Source organism: Acomys minous, assembly GCF_964271855.1.
Source record: "Acomys minous genome assembly, chromosome: 20".
NCBI lineage: Eukaryota > Metazoa > Chordata > Mammalia > Rodentia > Muridae > Acomys > Acomys minous.
This window is the reverse complement of record NC_140502.1, coordinates 12,690,191-12,706,182: the sequence shown is the minus strand read 5'-3', so window position 1 is coordinate 12,706,182 and position 15,992 is coordinate 12,690,191. Positions and strand designations below refer to the sequence as shown.

The following is a 15,992-nucleotide window of genomic DNA, read 5'->3' as shown; positions in this document are numbered from 1 at the left end:
ACATGGCTTCAACCCAAGAACTGAGGAAACACAGACAGGTGGATCTGTGAGTTCTGAGTTCGAGTACAGCTTGGTCTATATACTGAATTCCAATTCTGCATAGTCTGTCGTCTGTCTCTCTCTCTCTCTCTCTCTCTCTCTCTCTCTCTCTCTCTCTCTCTCTCAAAAGATGAAAAGTCTCTAACCATAAAGGCATATCCACATGCATACCCGCTATAAGGAATATGATCATGCTCATGAGCAGAGGCCTGTGACGTAGGATCTCACAGTGTCTGCACAGATTTCTGCCCATTCACGCTTTCCCAGACTGAAGGGTCGTGCCCTTGCATTTTGGCCTGGGGTACGCTGGCCTTTACCTGAACTTGTGTGCTTCCCAGGGACAGCAAGTGAAAATGAGACATTTGAGTGTGTAAAGCCTAGCGACAAGCAGGCCTTGTGGCGTATAAAAGAAAATAAAATAGCACTAAGGGAGTGGTTCTCAGTCTTCTTAATGTTTGCACCCTTTAATACAATTCCTCCTGTTGTGGTGACCGCAATCACAAATTGTCTTCATTCCTACTTCGTAACTATGACTTTGCTACTGTTATGAATCATAACGTAAGGATCTGGGTTTGCTGATGAATACAGGTAATGTGATACAGCCACAATACAGCCACAAAGGGGTCGAGACCCACAGGTTGAGAACCACTGCACTTAGGCGCATTAGTACATCACTGACCTTCTCATCAGGCAATGACAACCTCTTGTTTATAGGACACTATGCATCACACAGATCATGAATAGCTGAATCCTTCCTACAACCAGCAGAGAGAATGAGACCTAAAGGGAAATTTATTAGACTTCATCATCACAGTACATGTACAAATTATTACGCCTGATTATTTCAATTACATTGTTAAAATTCTGCCTGAGATAGAGGATGGGTGTATCGGTCATTGGTAAAACAGACATGTGCACAGACAGACACATAGACATCCAAATGCAAGTGATTGTAAGATCCCTGGTGGATGCTGAGACTCAACTTGTCCTCTGAAAGAGCAAAATGTACTCTTAGCTGCTGAGCCAACTCCCTAATGGTGTAACGTCTTTAAAATTTATTATTATTTTTTTAATAACTAGGACAACATAATGGTGAGGTCAAAATGTGAGAGTGCTGAGGTTGTGCCTCAGTTGGGAGAGGGCATGTGCACTATGCACATGGTCCTGGGTTGGCTTCATGGCAGCATATAATCCAGAGGTGGTGGCTACACCTTCAGGAGTGAAGGCAGGTGGACCAGAATATCAAAGTCATCCTGAGCTATAAAAGTGGAGGCCAGCCTAGTCCATAGAGACCTGTATTAAAAAATAAAACGGGGCAGGGTCCATGTGGTGTTGTACAAACCTTTAATCTCATCATCAAAGTCATCCTGAGATACAAAGGTGGAGGCCAGCCTAGTCCATAGAGACCTGTATTAAAAAAATAAAATGGGGCAGGGTCCATGTGGTGCTGTACAAGCCTTTAATCTCATCATCAAAGTCATCCTGAGATACAAAGGCGGAAGCCAGTGTAGTACATAGAAACCTGTCTTTAAAAAAAAAATTAATTAAATGCCGGGCATCACGTCTTTAATCCCAGAACTCGGGAGGCAGAGGCACGAGGATCACCTGGTCTACAAAGTGAGTCTAGGACAGCCAAGGCTACCCAGAGAAGCCCTGTCTCCTCAAAAAACAAAACAAAACCAAAAACAAAAATTAAATGAGGCAGGCAGGGTCCATGTGTGGTTGTGCAAGCCTTTAATCTCACCCATTGGGAGACAGAGGCAAATAGATCTTTGTGAGTTATATGCTAGCATGGTCTACATAGTGATTTCCAGACCAGCCAGCACTGCATAGTAAGTAAGACCATATCTCAGGATCAGAAACACAACCAGACCAAAACAACAACAACCACAACAATCACCACCTTCATGAACAAGAGGGGACACGAGCAAGATTCACCTATGGATCTAAAGAATAGGAAGAGTAAATGACATAAAACCTAAGGGAGGGCTGGAGAGATGGCTCAGCAGTTACGATGGCCTGCTGTCCTTGCAGAGGACCCAGGTTCCGTTTCCAGCACCCACCACACCGTGGCTAACCACCACCACCCAAAATGCAGCACACGAGGCGTACACACACACACAAAACAGTCATGCACATGAAATAAGTAAACCCCCAACACGCTAACAAAAAAGGGAAATCTAAAGGAATAGAAAAGCCATTCCATGAAATGGTAGCATATACTTTTACGAATCTAAGGAAAGAAATGGACATGCAAGCACAGGAGGGGTTTAGAACCTTAAGTGACAAGAGCAGAATCTTTGTGATTCATCATTGTCCAAATGTAGAAATGACAAAGTGAAGATCAGTGATAAAAGACACTGGTGGAAAGCGCCAATTCCCAGAGAAAGGGGGGGGGGGCATCTCCGCCCTTTATCACAGCTCTCAGACAACCACGAAATGATACGTGTCTGGCGTTGAGTGAGCACAGCTGCTAACCGAGACTACGTGCTCAGCGGTTTCACCTTGTCAACTTCACAGGTAAACAAAAGCGTGTCAGCATAGGCAACTCATGACCATCAACCAGGCATGTAGAAGACACTCGAAGAACCCTACCCACTCTTAGACTTTATGTATTGAGTGTGCGTGCGTGTGTGTGTGTGTGTGTGTGTGTGTGTGTGTGTGTGTGTGACGTGCAAGCCATGGTGTGCATGTGGGTGTCAGAGGAGAACCGGTGGAGTTGGCTTTCTCCTTCCGCCTTTTGACCTTGAGGATTGAACTCAGCTCCTCAGGCTTGGCAGTGACCACCTTTCACTCCTGAGCTGTCTTGGCTGCCCACAGCAGGTGAAGTCTTTTTTTTCTTTTTTCTTTTTTTTTTTCTTCGAGACAGGGTTTCTCTGTGTAGCCTTAGCCATCCTGGACTTACTTTGTAGACCAGGTTGGCCTCAAACTCACAGCAATCCACCTGTCACTGCCTCCCAAGTGCTGGGATTAAAGGCATGCGCCACCACGCCCGGCAGCAGGTGATGTCTTGAGGCCTCATCTAACATAGTTCCGGTTGCAGATGACCTTGAACATGGGGTCCTCTTTCAAATGCCAAGTTTGGGGGGTAACAGCCTTGCATCAACATGCTCTGTTAGAAGAAAGGCATTCTGAATCCTGAGTGTATTAAAAAGAATACAGGGCTGGAGAGATGGCTCTCAGGTTTAGAGCACTGACTGCTGTTCTGAAGGTCCTGAGTTCAATTCCCAGCAACCACATGGTGGTTCATAACCATCTGTAATGAGATCCGGTGCCCTCTTCTGGCCTGCGGGTATATGTGCAGGCAGAACATTGTATACATAATAAACGAATAAAAAAATAAAAAAAAGAAGAGGAATACATAAGTTAAAGAGAACCAGGAAAAAGTCAATCATGTCCAACTCATGAAACCAGCAAAGCCCAAAAAGAAACAGGAGAAAATGAAGAAACAGTCCAATAAAACATAAACAACCAACAAAAGCCCCCAGTAATTAACCGATCTCCTGAGAGTCTGAGCTTCTCTAATTATAAAGCAAAAGACCAAGGACTTGGGTTGACTGATTTTTTTGTTTTGTTTTGTTTTGGGATTTTTGGGGGTGAGGGGTTGAGGGGGGGTTGGTTTGGTTTTTGGTTTTGGTTTTGAGACAGGGTCTCTCTGTGTAGCCTTGACTGTCCTGGACTCGCTTTGTAGACCACACAGGCCTTGAACTCAATGCAATCCTCCTGTCTCTGCCTCCCAAAAGGCGTGTGCCGCCACCGCCACCTGGCGGGTTGACTGATTTTTGTCCTCAGTAAATAGGTCACTGACAAAGAGGTTGAAAATTAGAGACGTAACATGGTATACACAGCACATGGAAGACAAAACTAACCCTGAGCAGGTAGACTTCCATCTGGTAAATTACGCTTTACCTAAGATTGGATTAGATAAAACACGCTACAACATATCAATGGAAGAACGATCTGTTAAGGACTTGGAGTAATAACCATGTACGCACCAATTAAGGTACTTGATTTTCTAAAATAAACACAGCAAGACATGAACAGATAAATAAGTACAGACACTTTAATAGTGGGTGGCTTCATTACCTCATTATCATCAGAACATCAGTCACCTAGAGTTAAAGGAAAAAAAAAATTCAAAAGCAAAAGTGAGGAATTAAATTGCAAGTGATCTCCAGACTATTGCAAATGGGCTGGAGAGTTAGGGGTGGTGCATAGATAGACAAAACACCTATACATACTGAAATTTTAAGAAAGAATATTTAAAGCAACAACTACTGAAGACATTGTCAACAGCACATGGAACTTGTGCTAACATAGTTCACATTGTAGACTATAAATGATGCCTTTGGTTTCATTTGGGTTTTTTGAAACAGGGTTTCTCTGCGTAACAGCCCTGGCTGGCCTGGAACTCGTTTTATAGACTAGGCTTGCCTCCGACTCAGAGATTCAACTGCTGCTGTCTCCCACATACTGGTATTAAAGGTATGAAAGATATCTTTAAGAATATGTGTAAAGGCTGGAAAGATATCTCAGAGGTTAAGAGTGCTGCTTGCTCCTCGAAGGGTCCTGAGTTCAATTCCCAGCAACCACATGGTGGCTCACAACCATCTATAATGAGATCTGGTGCCCTTTTCTGGTGTACATGCAGGCAAAACACCATATACTTAATAAATAAATAAATAAATAAATCTTTTAAAAATGTGTAGAAGATATCTTTAAAAAATACAACACAAGGCCGTGTTTGTTGGTACACACTTTTAATCCCAGAACTCAGGAGGCACAGGCAGGCAGATCGATGAGAGTTTGGTCTACAAACCTGTCTCAAATGAATAAACAAGAAATACAGCACAGTATTATTACTTCTATCTACCCATTTCACAGTGAAATAAAACTGAATGTCAATAGTAAAAGAAAATATAGAAACCACGCAAAGAAAAGGCAATTGGACACTGTTCCTGAGTGATCAGTGGATTATTGAATAAATCAGGAGGAAAAATTTTTAATTCTTAAAGTCAAATGTAAATGATAATGCCACTTACAGAGGACAATGTGGCTCAAACTTATATTCCCAGCACATGAGAGGCAGAGGCAGGTGGATCTCTGTGAGTTCAAGGCCAGGCTGTTCTACAAAGTGAGTCTAGGACAGCCAGAGCTGTTACACAGAGAAACTGTGCCTCTAAAAACCATAAAAATAAAATAAAAATGAATTTGAGGCCAGCCTGGTGTACATGTGTTCGATCCAGCCAGGACGGCAGAGAGAGAGAGAGAGAGACCTTGTCTCAAAAACAAACAGCTGGGTTAGGTGTTGTTGGTCCATGACTAATCTCAGCACCCCGGAGGCAGTGGCAGGAGGATATCTGAGTTCAAGGCCAACCTGGTCTACCAAATTAATTCCAGGATAGCCAGGGCTACACGGAGAAATTCAGTCTCAAAAAAACCAAAACAAACAAAGCACAGCCTAAAGGGATACCCTGCAATCAAAGGTGTGTGCGCTGTCTTCAGCAATACTGGCCTATCCTCTAGCGCTGGTGAGCAACCAAGAGGGGTGGGGGATGCTCGTAAGTTTTTGGATACCTCTGGGGCTTCCAGGCTACACAGTTCGAAAGGAGGTATCTCACATCCAGTACTGGGACTTTTCTTTAATAACCTATTGCTTCCTGCAGGCAAGATATGCACCCTTGTGCAGCACTGGCATGACTTGGGAGTAGCCAACCACTCTGTGATAGGATTTGAGGGAACCTCATCCACCAAGGAGGAAAGCCGTGCCTGGCACTGTTAACACAGTCAAAAGCCATAGTCGGGGAGGTCACAGGTCTTAATCCTGTTGTTTAGCTAATAGAGCATAGAGCTGGCTACTAAACACGTGTCTGTATCCATGGACAAATGCTACTGTCTGTCTTAATCAGAGAAGCCCTTCTTCTCCTCCTCCTCCTCCTCCTCCTCCTCCTCCTCCTCCTCCTCCTCCTTCTTCTTCTTCTTCTTCTTCTTCTTTTTGGTTTTTCAAGACAAAAGTTTGTGTAGCCTTGGCTGTCCTGGACTCGTTTTGTAGACCAGGCTGGCCTCGAACTCACATCGATCCACCTGCCTCTGCCTTCCCAAATCCTGGGATTAAAGGCATGCCCAGACCACGCCCAGCTCAGAGAAGGCCCTCCTAGGGAGTGAATGCAAATAAATGAGGAGGCTCTTGTTTGCTTAAGGTGCTGACAATAAGTTACAGTTGAATGCTCAGCCCTAGGCAGGTACTTACCCTATTCCCAGGAAGGTAAGGGACACCAAAGAAGAGGAGACAGAATGTAAGTGATAGGAGATTGGAAGGCCTGTGGAATGTGTCATCTAGGCAAGACACGATGTCCCCAAGGGCAAAGCCACACCATCTTCTGTTGTCTACACAGTCTTTGTACAGGAACAAGTGTTGCAGGATATTTGATCTCAGCGCGATCCGTGTAAAATCCTGCCTTTTGTTCGCCGTGCTTGAGCTCCCACACACACCTTTAATCCAAGAGCTATCTGTACACAGGGTTTAATAGTTAACCCTAGGTCAAGAGGCAGAGCAAGAAACCAGCTCACAGGGATTAAAGAGTAGGAGGGGCTTTGAGTTGAGAGGTATTTAAGACAGCGTGTAGTAGTACAAGGGGTCTTTGGTGCTTCAGCTTTTGGGATTTTAGCTCTTAGCTCTTGAGCTCCTCAGCTCCTTGGACTTTGGCTTTTTGGGCCTTGAACCAGGAAGACTTTGCCCTTGGGTTTTTTGGCCTTTTCCTCTCCTCCTGAGCTGTCAGCCTTTTGGGCCTTTTCCTTTGGGACGAGAGCTAAGTAGGAAGTTCAGCTGGGTGCTTTCCCTGCCTCTCTGAGCTAGCAGATTTTCCACCTCAGCATTGTGTTCCTGAGTCTTTATTGGTAAAATAGAACGTTGTTTGGGATCTTCTTTTTCTTTTCTTTGTTTGTTTTGTTTTTCGAGACAGGGTTTCTCTGTGTACCCTTAACTGTCCTAGACTCACTTTGTTGACCAGGCTGACCTTGAACTCACATCTATTCTCCTGCATCTGCCTCTCAAGTGCTGGGATTAAAGGTGTGCGCCACCACGCCTGACACTTGGGATTTTCAATTAAAACAACAAACAGAAAACACAGCCCAGGCCTGCATGGTGGCGCATGCCTTGTATCCCAGAACTTGGGAGGCAGAGGCAGGCAGATCGCTGTGAGTTCAGGGTCAGCCTGGGCAAAGTGAGTCTAGGACAGCCAAGGCTACACAGAGAAACCCTGTCTAGAAAAACCAAAACACAAAACAAAAAACAAACAAAAACCCAACAACAACAACAAACAGGCCCACAAATATGAGTGGATGGGGGAGTTTTTCGGGGAATGCCTGCTTCTCACTGGAGAGCTGGCTATGATAGATTTGGGGGGAAGTGGCGTTATTGCTTTTGGTTGACTACTCACTGTGGAGCCCAACAAGCTCCAGTAAATAACTTTACATAGATGGTCACACTCATGCCCATGGCTTAACAGTGGGTAACAAAAACAAACAGACAAAACCCAAGAGGGGTTGGAGCGAGGGCTCAGCAGTTCAGAGCACTGGATGCTATTTCAGCCTTTGTGCAGAAACCAGGCTTTATCACCCACCATGGGCACTTTGTTCTGGCTTGAGACCTCTTTCCTCTGACCCGGCAAGCACCATTTCACACGAGGAAAAAGTCTCAAATAAAGAAGTAAAGCTGGGCATGGTGGCACACGCCTTTAATCCCAGCACTTGGGAGGCAGAGGCAGGCGGATCGCTGTGAGTTCGAGGCCAGCCTGGTCTACAAAGTGAGTCCAGGACAGTCAAGGCTACACAAAGAAACCCTGTCTCAAAAAAAAAAAAAGGCAAGTTTGCCTGTTTTGTGCATTTCTAGACATTAAATAAAACCAAAAGGTCTCACTATGTGGCCCTGCCTTTCCTGGAACACACTATGACAGGCTAGCTTCTAAAACACAGAGATCTCACCTGGTTCTGCGTGCAGTTCTGTCATTTAAAAGAGTTCCAGCATCATCCTGAGTGAGTTAACCCAGACCCAGAGAGATGGTATACACTCACACATAATTGCACACTAGCCCAACAGGGATGTCCCCTGAAAGCCTTCACTTAGCAGGAGAATGGGATAGATGCTGGGACTTCTTACTGGGACTCCAGGTGAGAGAGGTATGGAAGAATGGGGAAATAGAAGGATCCAGAAGGTCCTAGAAACCTAGCAGAAGACCATCAAGGCTGGTGCATCTGGACCCAGAGGTGTCTGCACAAACTACTGTATCAACCAAGGACAATGTGTGCAGTAAACCTAGACCCCCTATTGAGATCTAGCCAATGGACAGTGTGTTCTCCACAGTTGTTTGGAGAGCGGGGACTGACTCTGACATGGACTCTGGTGCCCCTTATTTGACCACTTCCCCTTGGTGGGGAGGCCTGGTGGCTCTCAGAGGAAGGGGAAGCAGGCTACCAAGATGAGACCTGATAGGCTGTGAGATCCCCTTCTGTCACAGACCTAGGGGAAGGGAATCGGGTGAAAGGGGGGGGGGGGAGAGGAAATGGGAAGATACAAGTGAGGGATTAAGAACTGAGATGTAATCTGAATGAAGTATTTAAATAAAAATTTTTAAAAAGAAAAGGAGTTCCAGCAAGCCTGGCCTTAAAGCTCAGCCTCTACTGTTTATAATCCACAGTCAACTCGCCTAAGGTGGTAAATACTGGCATATCTGTAATTACAATAGTGTCCACACCAGTCCCATAAAGTCCACGGAGACGGACTCCTTTTCCATCTGGGCAGTTGTGTCCAGATCGCAGACATTTGATCCTGTTTGAACTACATTGCCCAGAAAACATTGCACCAACGTCAGCCAATGAAAATGGGCATTTCAGTGACTGTAAAAAAACCATTGGGCGGGACTTTTTGGCTTTGCCTGCAGGAGGTTCTTTGTAACTTCCTGGACCCGTCAGTATGGTTCACCGAAAACAGGTTTCATCTGCGTTGGCTATGGGAGAAAAACCAGAACGTTAGAAGCGTTTGTCCCCCGTCAGGGAGACCGATCTGACGTTTGCGACGACCCGTGTGATCTGATCCAGGCTTCTTCGAGCAGGGATGGCGGCGTCCCAGGGCCCCACGATCCTGTGGAGTCCGATGGTGATTGTGGAGGCTGCGGGTGGAGCCCTGCCCCAGGTGAGTGCCTCGCGATCGCCCACCTACCTGAGTTTTAGAGCGCTGAGATGTGGGTCGGGAGCCCAACAGGGCAGGCGCCCATGTCACCCCCCGACTGTAGGATGCCAAGTGGACGAGATAATGGTTCTTGACATCTGAGCAGTCCCCTCTGACTCACCGCATCTGGTGGGCTGTCCCTCCCCAGGCTTGTGGGCGGGCCTGAGCTCAGACACCGGAGCCCTGGAGTGACCCCTGCTGGCATTGTGGGGGGGGGGCGGGGGAAGGGCTCAGTGCACCCAGGGAGACACTGGGGGCCATGGAAGATTGGGACAGAGAAGAGACTTGATCCAGTCAAAGTTTCCCTAAGCATTCCCGGGGAATATTGGGCAGGGATGAAATTATGTGGATGGAGACAGAGACGTCTGAACCCTTCGGTAAATACCGTGGACTAATGCGGGAGTTGGGGGTGTAGACCATAGAGGTCTTCATATATCTGAATATTATGTATTTATTAATCCATCTATCTATCTATCTGAATTTTTATTTATTTACTAATTCATCTATCTATATTTCAGACAGTAGTACTTGCTATGTAGACGACCATGGCCTCAAACTCACAATGATCCTCTATAGTGATTAGATTAAATACCTGACCTCCACGGGGTGGTGGTGGCCCACCCCTTTAATCCCAGCACTCAGGAGGCAGAAGCAGGTGGATCTCTGTGAGTTTCAGGCCAGTCTGGTCTACAGAGGGGGTACCATGATAGCCAAGGCTACACAGAGAAACCCCTATCTGGGAAAAACCAAAATAAATAAATAAAAACAAACAGACATAACCATCCACTTCAGGCCTCTCTGATTTTAAAGCAGCCCTTTCTTTTCTTTTTCTTTTTATTATTTATTGATTTATATGTGAAAGCATGAACCATTTGAGTAAAGTCTACAGTGTTAGCTATCACTGTTTTTTTTCCCCCCTTGGACTCACCATGTGATTCTGGCTGGCCTAGATAGCCTATGATCACCTCAGTCTCACAGAGATCTGCCTTCCTTTGCCTTCCAAGTGTTGTAATTAACGTGGTACACCACCATGCCTGAGTAATACCAAATACTTTTCTTTCTTTCTTTCTGGCTTGTTTTTTCTTTTTTTTTTTTTTCTTTTTTTCTTTCTTTTTTTTTTTTTGAGATGAGCTTTCTCTGTGTAGCCCTGTCTGTCCTGGAACTCACTCAGTAGACCAAGCTGGCCTCAAACTCACACAGATTCACCTGCCTCTGCCTCCCAAGTGCTGGGATTAAATGGGTGCACCACCACTGCCCCCCCCAATCCTTTTTGGGTTTTTTTTTTTTTTGAGACAGGCTTTCTCTGTGTAGGATTGAATGGGAAGACAGGTGGTGAAATTCTTAAATAAATGCATTAACATTTATTTAACTAGATGCGTGTTAAATCTTAGTATGTACATCAAACCATACAATACTGAAACCATTGTGTGTTTGTGAAACTCCTGAGACAAACATTTCCTCATGTGCACAGGAAAAGCCTGTACTTAGTACTTGACACACGGGGCTCAGTTTGATACAGTAAATTTCCTTTCAAGGTAGGACTGTACATGGTGTGATTTGAGTGAGAGCGAAGCTCGTAGGCTCCTGTGTTGAAATGCTTAGTCACTAGGGAGTGGCACTGTTTGAGAAAGATGAGGAGGTACGGCCTTGTTGGAGGAACTGTGTAGCTGGGAGAATCTGCCAAGGCCGCCGGTATTGGTCTGTCCCCACCTTCCAAATCAATATCAGGATGTAAAAATCTCAGCTCTTCCACCAGGGATATGCCTGCCTGCTTCCCACCATGATAAAAGTAGACCGACCGTTTAATACTATAAGCAAGCCACACTTAAGTGCTTTTATAAGAGTTGCCTTGGTCATGGCGTCTCTTCACAGCAATAAAACAGTAGTCAAAGACTGTTATCTTCAGACAGAAAACTGAAGAGATGATGGTGATGATGATGATGATGATGATGATGATGATGATGATGACTATTGTCCAAGGTTACCTAGTAAAAGACACGATTAAGGGATGGAGACCAGGGGGGCAGTTGGGTGTACCTGACTGCATGTATGAGGCGGGACTTGGATGAACCTTGGGGACCCCAACACCCTTGCTTGTTCCTCACAGCCTTGTTTTTCTACAGGTTTCCCAGTATTCAGTGAAACCTGCCAACCAGGAAGAGGTAAGCAGAGGGAGGGGGACCAGGAATCACACTCCTCAGTTGGCACCTAAGTGACCCCTGAGATTTTGTGGTGTCCTGGGACTCTTAGCTTGGGAGTCTCTCTGTCCTCCATTGGGTTTCCTGGCAGGTGCTCAGAATGAAAGGTCCCCACACCCAGGGCAGGGATGATGACATGGCCAGGTTCCCATCTGTGGCAGCTCCAGGCTTAAGATGCAGAGGTCTTGAGGTTCCTGTGATGACATGAGGGGAGGGATGCCTGGAAGTGAGGTGGGTTGGGAATGCTGAAAGATGCTCAGGGGTGCATTAGGACCACTGGAGTTAGTGGCAGGTGGGAGGTGGGGGAGCAAGGTGGCTGAGGGCGGGGCCCGCATAGGGAGATGGAAATGGAGGTTCAGTGTGCTGACTGACGAGTATGCTGCTGTGTGGATGGCTTCCTGGCCTTCGTGCCAGGGACACAGTGGGCAACAGTGACCAGGATATGGTCTGTGTGAGACAGATGGTTGGGAGGAGCCCATGTGAATTCTCTGAATCCTTCCAGCTTGGATTGACTCCAGCTGTGGTGGTCTCAATGCGCATGCCCACCCCCCCCAGGTTTGAATCCTTGGTCCCCATTGATGGACCAGTTTGGGGAGATTTGAGGTACAGCCTTGCTAGAGGAGGGATGTCCCTGGGGTTGGGCTTGTAAGTTTCGAAAGCCCTTGCCTTTCCCAGTTAGCTTTCTTTCTTCCTGGTACCTGTGGATCAGGATGTAAATTCTCAGCTGCTGCTCCAGTGCAGTGCATGGCCTGCCGTTGTGCATGCCTGCAGCTGTTAGGGTCAAGAACTTACCCTCTTCAGTGTAAGCCCCATAAACCCTTTGTTCTATAAGGCCCCTTGGTCGTGGTGTCTCTTCACCATAATAGAAACGTAACTAAGGCACCATGTCCACTCACCTGTTGTGCTGAATGCTGCACACAGAGGTCGGTGGGACCTTGCGGACAGACTGGGTATCAATAGCTTCAGAGCCTGTTACCATCTGAGGTAGGAGGCTAAGCGGGAGGGACTGTCTTGAGGATGGCAAGAGTCCCTGACAAGGGACCACATACAAACTCAGCTTTTCCTCATTGTGCAGGACTGTGTGTCCTTTGAGGATGTGGCTGTGTACTTCTCCTGGGAGGAATGGACACTGCTTGATGACTCTCAGAGGCTCCTGTACCAGACGGTGATGACGGACATCTTCACACTCGTGTCCTCACTGAGTAAGGACCTCATGTCCTTTTAGGGCGTGTCTGTGTGGACTTGACCTTTTTTCTACAGGGAGACATAGTCATCTTAAAGTTAGGCTATAAACTCCCAGTCTTTTTCCCAACTCCTGTAGTTGAAAATACAAGTTATAGATGCAGGCTTGTTCTACGATCACCTTTTAGCTCTTAATTACAGTAAAGATGGGCTAGGGAGATGGCTCTGAGGTTAAGTGCACCGACTACTCTTCCGGAAGTCCTGAGTTCAATTCCCAGCAACCACATGATGAGTCACAGCCATCTATAATGTGATCTGATGCCTTCTTCTGGCCTGCAGAGGTACATGCAGGGAGAGTATTATATACATGATAATAGATAGTAGATAAGTCTTTAAGAAAAAAGTACAGTAAAGTCAAACAGGTGACTATTGTTTGGGAGCTGGGTTGAGGCGAGCTCTCCTGGAACTCACTGTCTTGACCTCGCTGGCTGAAATTCCCAAGAATCCTCCTGCTTTGCTGCCTTCCATGTACATTAATGGTCCAGAGTCTTCACAGAGACCACCTCTCCCTGACATGCTGACACTGTAAATATACAACATTTCTGTGACCCACGTACGCCTCACTTCAAGGCGACATGTCCTGTGCCTACATATGACAGGAGTTGTGGCATTTGGTTGGCTCATTATTTGGTGTTTTTCTTGCAAGACGCTCTTATGAGGATTGTTGTAACTAGAATTCTTTACTTGGGGTTATTATGGGTTGGAAGATAAGTCAATCTTTGTACGAAAATCTTCTTCTGTTGTTTTATTTTAGGGCTTGAACTTTCTGGGATTCCTGACGTAACCGAGGCTGGGTCTTGTGGAGATCTCTCTGTGCCTGCACTGAGATTCCTGACTCCATGTTTATGGACAGGTATTTTTGTTGTTGTTGTTTTGGTTTTTCTTTCTTGGGTGGTTTTTGTTTTGGTTTGGTTTGGTTTTTGGTTTTTCGAGACAAGGTTTCTCTATGTAGCCTTGCCTGTCCTAGACTTGCTTTGTAGACCATGTTGGCCTCGAACCCCTAGGGATCTATCTGCCTGTCTCTGCCTCACAAGTGCTGGGATTAAAGGCATGTGCCACCACACCCAGCTGGACAGGTATGTTTTGCCTGGTCCCTGACAACACGTGAGACACGGGCTGTCCTTTATTGCGTTAGTGTGGTTCTTCCCGGGCCAGTACTGGAACGCAGGGTCTTCAGGTACCACGTCTGATGGGCCTGGACAGCCTTCTGCACTGCATCCTGCATCTGCAGCAGGTGGAGGCTTGCAGAGAGCCACTTGCTGAGGGCAGGGTTATGGTTCCTAGCATTCCTCCCTATGATTTCGCTCCGTGCCTGTGGTCTTGCTGCCCCTGGGGTCCCTAGAGCCTATGAACTTGACAAATTCAGCTAGGCAACGGGGCCCTTACTGCCCTGAACTGGCCCCCTTATTGTGTGAGCAACCTCAGATGACTGTTAGGAATATGTGCTGTCGCCTGCCACTCCACAGTCTGCATGCCGCTCATCGGTGTTTCTCTTGTGTTCAGGTTGCTGGATCAAAGTGGAGGGTGAAGGGTCCCATTCTGAGCCGAGTCTGTCTGCAGGAGACCTCGCCTCATCCAGGCTCCAAGAGCAAATGCTGAGCTGTGCCGACACACCCCTCCTTAGCACAGACAGTGTGACGATCCTCCAGACTCCCTCAAGTCTTCTCAGGCATCAGGTGACTTACACTGTTGGGGAGCCGGCCACCAAGAGCACCGAGGGCGGAGAGGCCACCGGGCATGGTGAGAAGAGGAACTGCAAATGCACTTACTGTGGCAAAATCTTTACAAGCATATCTCACCTTAACCGGCACTGGAAGATTCACACGGGAGAGAAACCGTTCCAGTGCAGCGAGTGCGGGAAATCCTTCAGCCAAAAAGCCTTTCTCATTAAGCACTTCAGGATGCACACCGGAGAAAAGCCTTATAGGTGCAGAGAGTGTGGCAAAGCTTTCAAGCACAATATCTCCCTGGTTTCTCACCAGGGGCTGCACACGGGCGAAATGCCTTTTAAGTGCGCCGAATGCGGGAAGTCGTACAGGAGTCGAGAAGGCCTGAAGGTTCACAATCGATTTCACACTGGAGAAATGCCCTTCGAGTGCAGCGAGTGTGGGAAATCCTACCGGAGCAGAGAAGGCCTTCTCAATCACTTCTACAGTCACACGGCCGAAAAGCCGTTCGGCTGCAGTGAATGTGGGGAGTACTTTACCCAAAACTCTGAGCTCATGGAGCATCTGACCGCCCACGGCAAGCCTTTCAAGTGCAGTGAGTGCGGAAGAGTCTTTAATTCAAGTTACAACTTTGTTAGGCACATGAAAGTGCACATCGTGGCAAAGCAGTACGCGTGCAGGGAGTGTGACAAGGTGTACTGCAGTAGCTCCAGCCTGTACAAACACCGGAAGGTTCACACTAGATAAATACCCGAGTAGAGCAGCGAAGGCAAGGAGTCTCTCAGTCACCCAAGGGAACCCCTAAAACCTCAGCAGTGAACGCTTCAGAGCAGACGGTGGCATCAGGCGGCCACGCCTCCAGCCCCTGAAAGTAGAGCCGTCATTGGACTAGGCTCCATCATGAACTCTTAGAGTTCTGAGATAGGCTCTGAACACCTCTGAGCAAAAGTGATCTCTCAGAGCGCCGTGCACACCCCCATGTAGGTGTCTGAGTCAATCTGAGATGGTAGGGAGCAGCTTCAGCCGCTGGCAAACCTTCAGCCCTAGGACTGAACCTGACCTCAAAGCTAAGCTTTGAGACTAGCCTTTTGAGGGACACAGCCGCTGAATCGTCCTCCTTGGATAGGCATATTGGGACACAATGAGGACAGTTGTCATCTCTCTGTTCCCAAGGTGTCGACGCCAGGGAGCTCAGTGACGGGGCTTTATGGGGTTTTGGTTTTGAGGTTTGTTTGTTTTTTTCCTTTGAGACAGGGTTTCTCTGTGTAGCCCTGTAGCTGTCCTGGGCTCGCTTTGAAGACCAGGCTGGCCTCGAACTCACAGAGACCCACCTGCCTCTGCCTCCCGAGTGAGCTCTGTGTTCTTGACCGCACTGGCGTGGAGTGGGATTTCCATGTTACTGAGTTTGGATGGCAGAGGAACAGAGTGGCCTTGGTTTAAGGAGGAGGCGTGATTTCTCTTTTTACTGTGTGTTACAGTGCCCTGAATAAATGTGGTTTTCCTCTCTATAGTAGCGTGACTCTTCAGAGAGGCTTTTCTGCTGTGCTTCTGAGTTTCGGTGCATTTTGTTTCGTTTTGTTAGACTCGTTATTTTCGTGTATGAGTGTTTGATTGCATATG

At 47.0% G+C, this 15,992-nt stretch overlaps 1 protein-coding gene across 1 annotated transcript; it reads left to right on the top strand.

The window, feature by feature from the left end:
* The first annotated feature begins 8,650 nt into the window (after positions 1-8,650).
* Positions 8,651-15,880, top strand: LOC311591222 (uncharacterized protein). Its single transcript, XM_084770632.1, has 5 exons — positions 8,651-9,229; positions 11,389-11,427; positions 12,539-12,665; positions 13,460-13,558; positions 14,209-15,880. Exons 1-5 carry the CDS (start codon positions 9,152-9,154, stop codon positions 15,117-15,119), a joined length of 1,254 nt encoding a protein of 417 aa, XP_084626758.1. The 5' UTR covers positions 8,651-9,151; the 3' UTR covers positions 15,120-15,880.
* Positions 15,881-15,992: the final 112 nt, after the last annotated feature.

Excerpts from the sequence above, each read along its gene's own strand:
- LOC311591222 (XM_084770632.1), top strand. The coding sequence starts at position 9,152 with ATGGCGGCGTCCCAGGGCCCCACGATCCTGTGGAGTCCGATGGTGATT. Across the intron at positions 9,230-11,388 it reads CGGGTGGAGCCCTGCCCCAG|GTTTCCCAGTATTCAGTGAA; the intron begins GTGAGTGCCTCG and ends GTTTTTCTACAG. Across the intron at positions 11,428-12,538 it reads AACCTGCCAACCAGGAAGAG|GACTGTGTGTCCTTTGAGGA; the intron begins GTAAGCAGAGGG and ends CTCATTGTGCAG.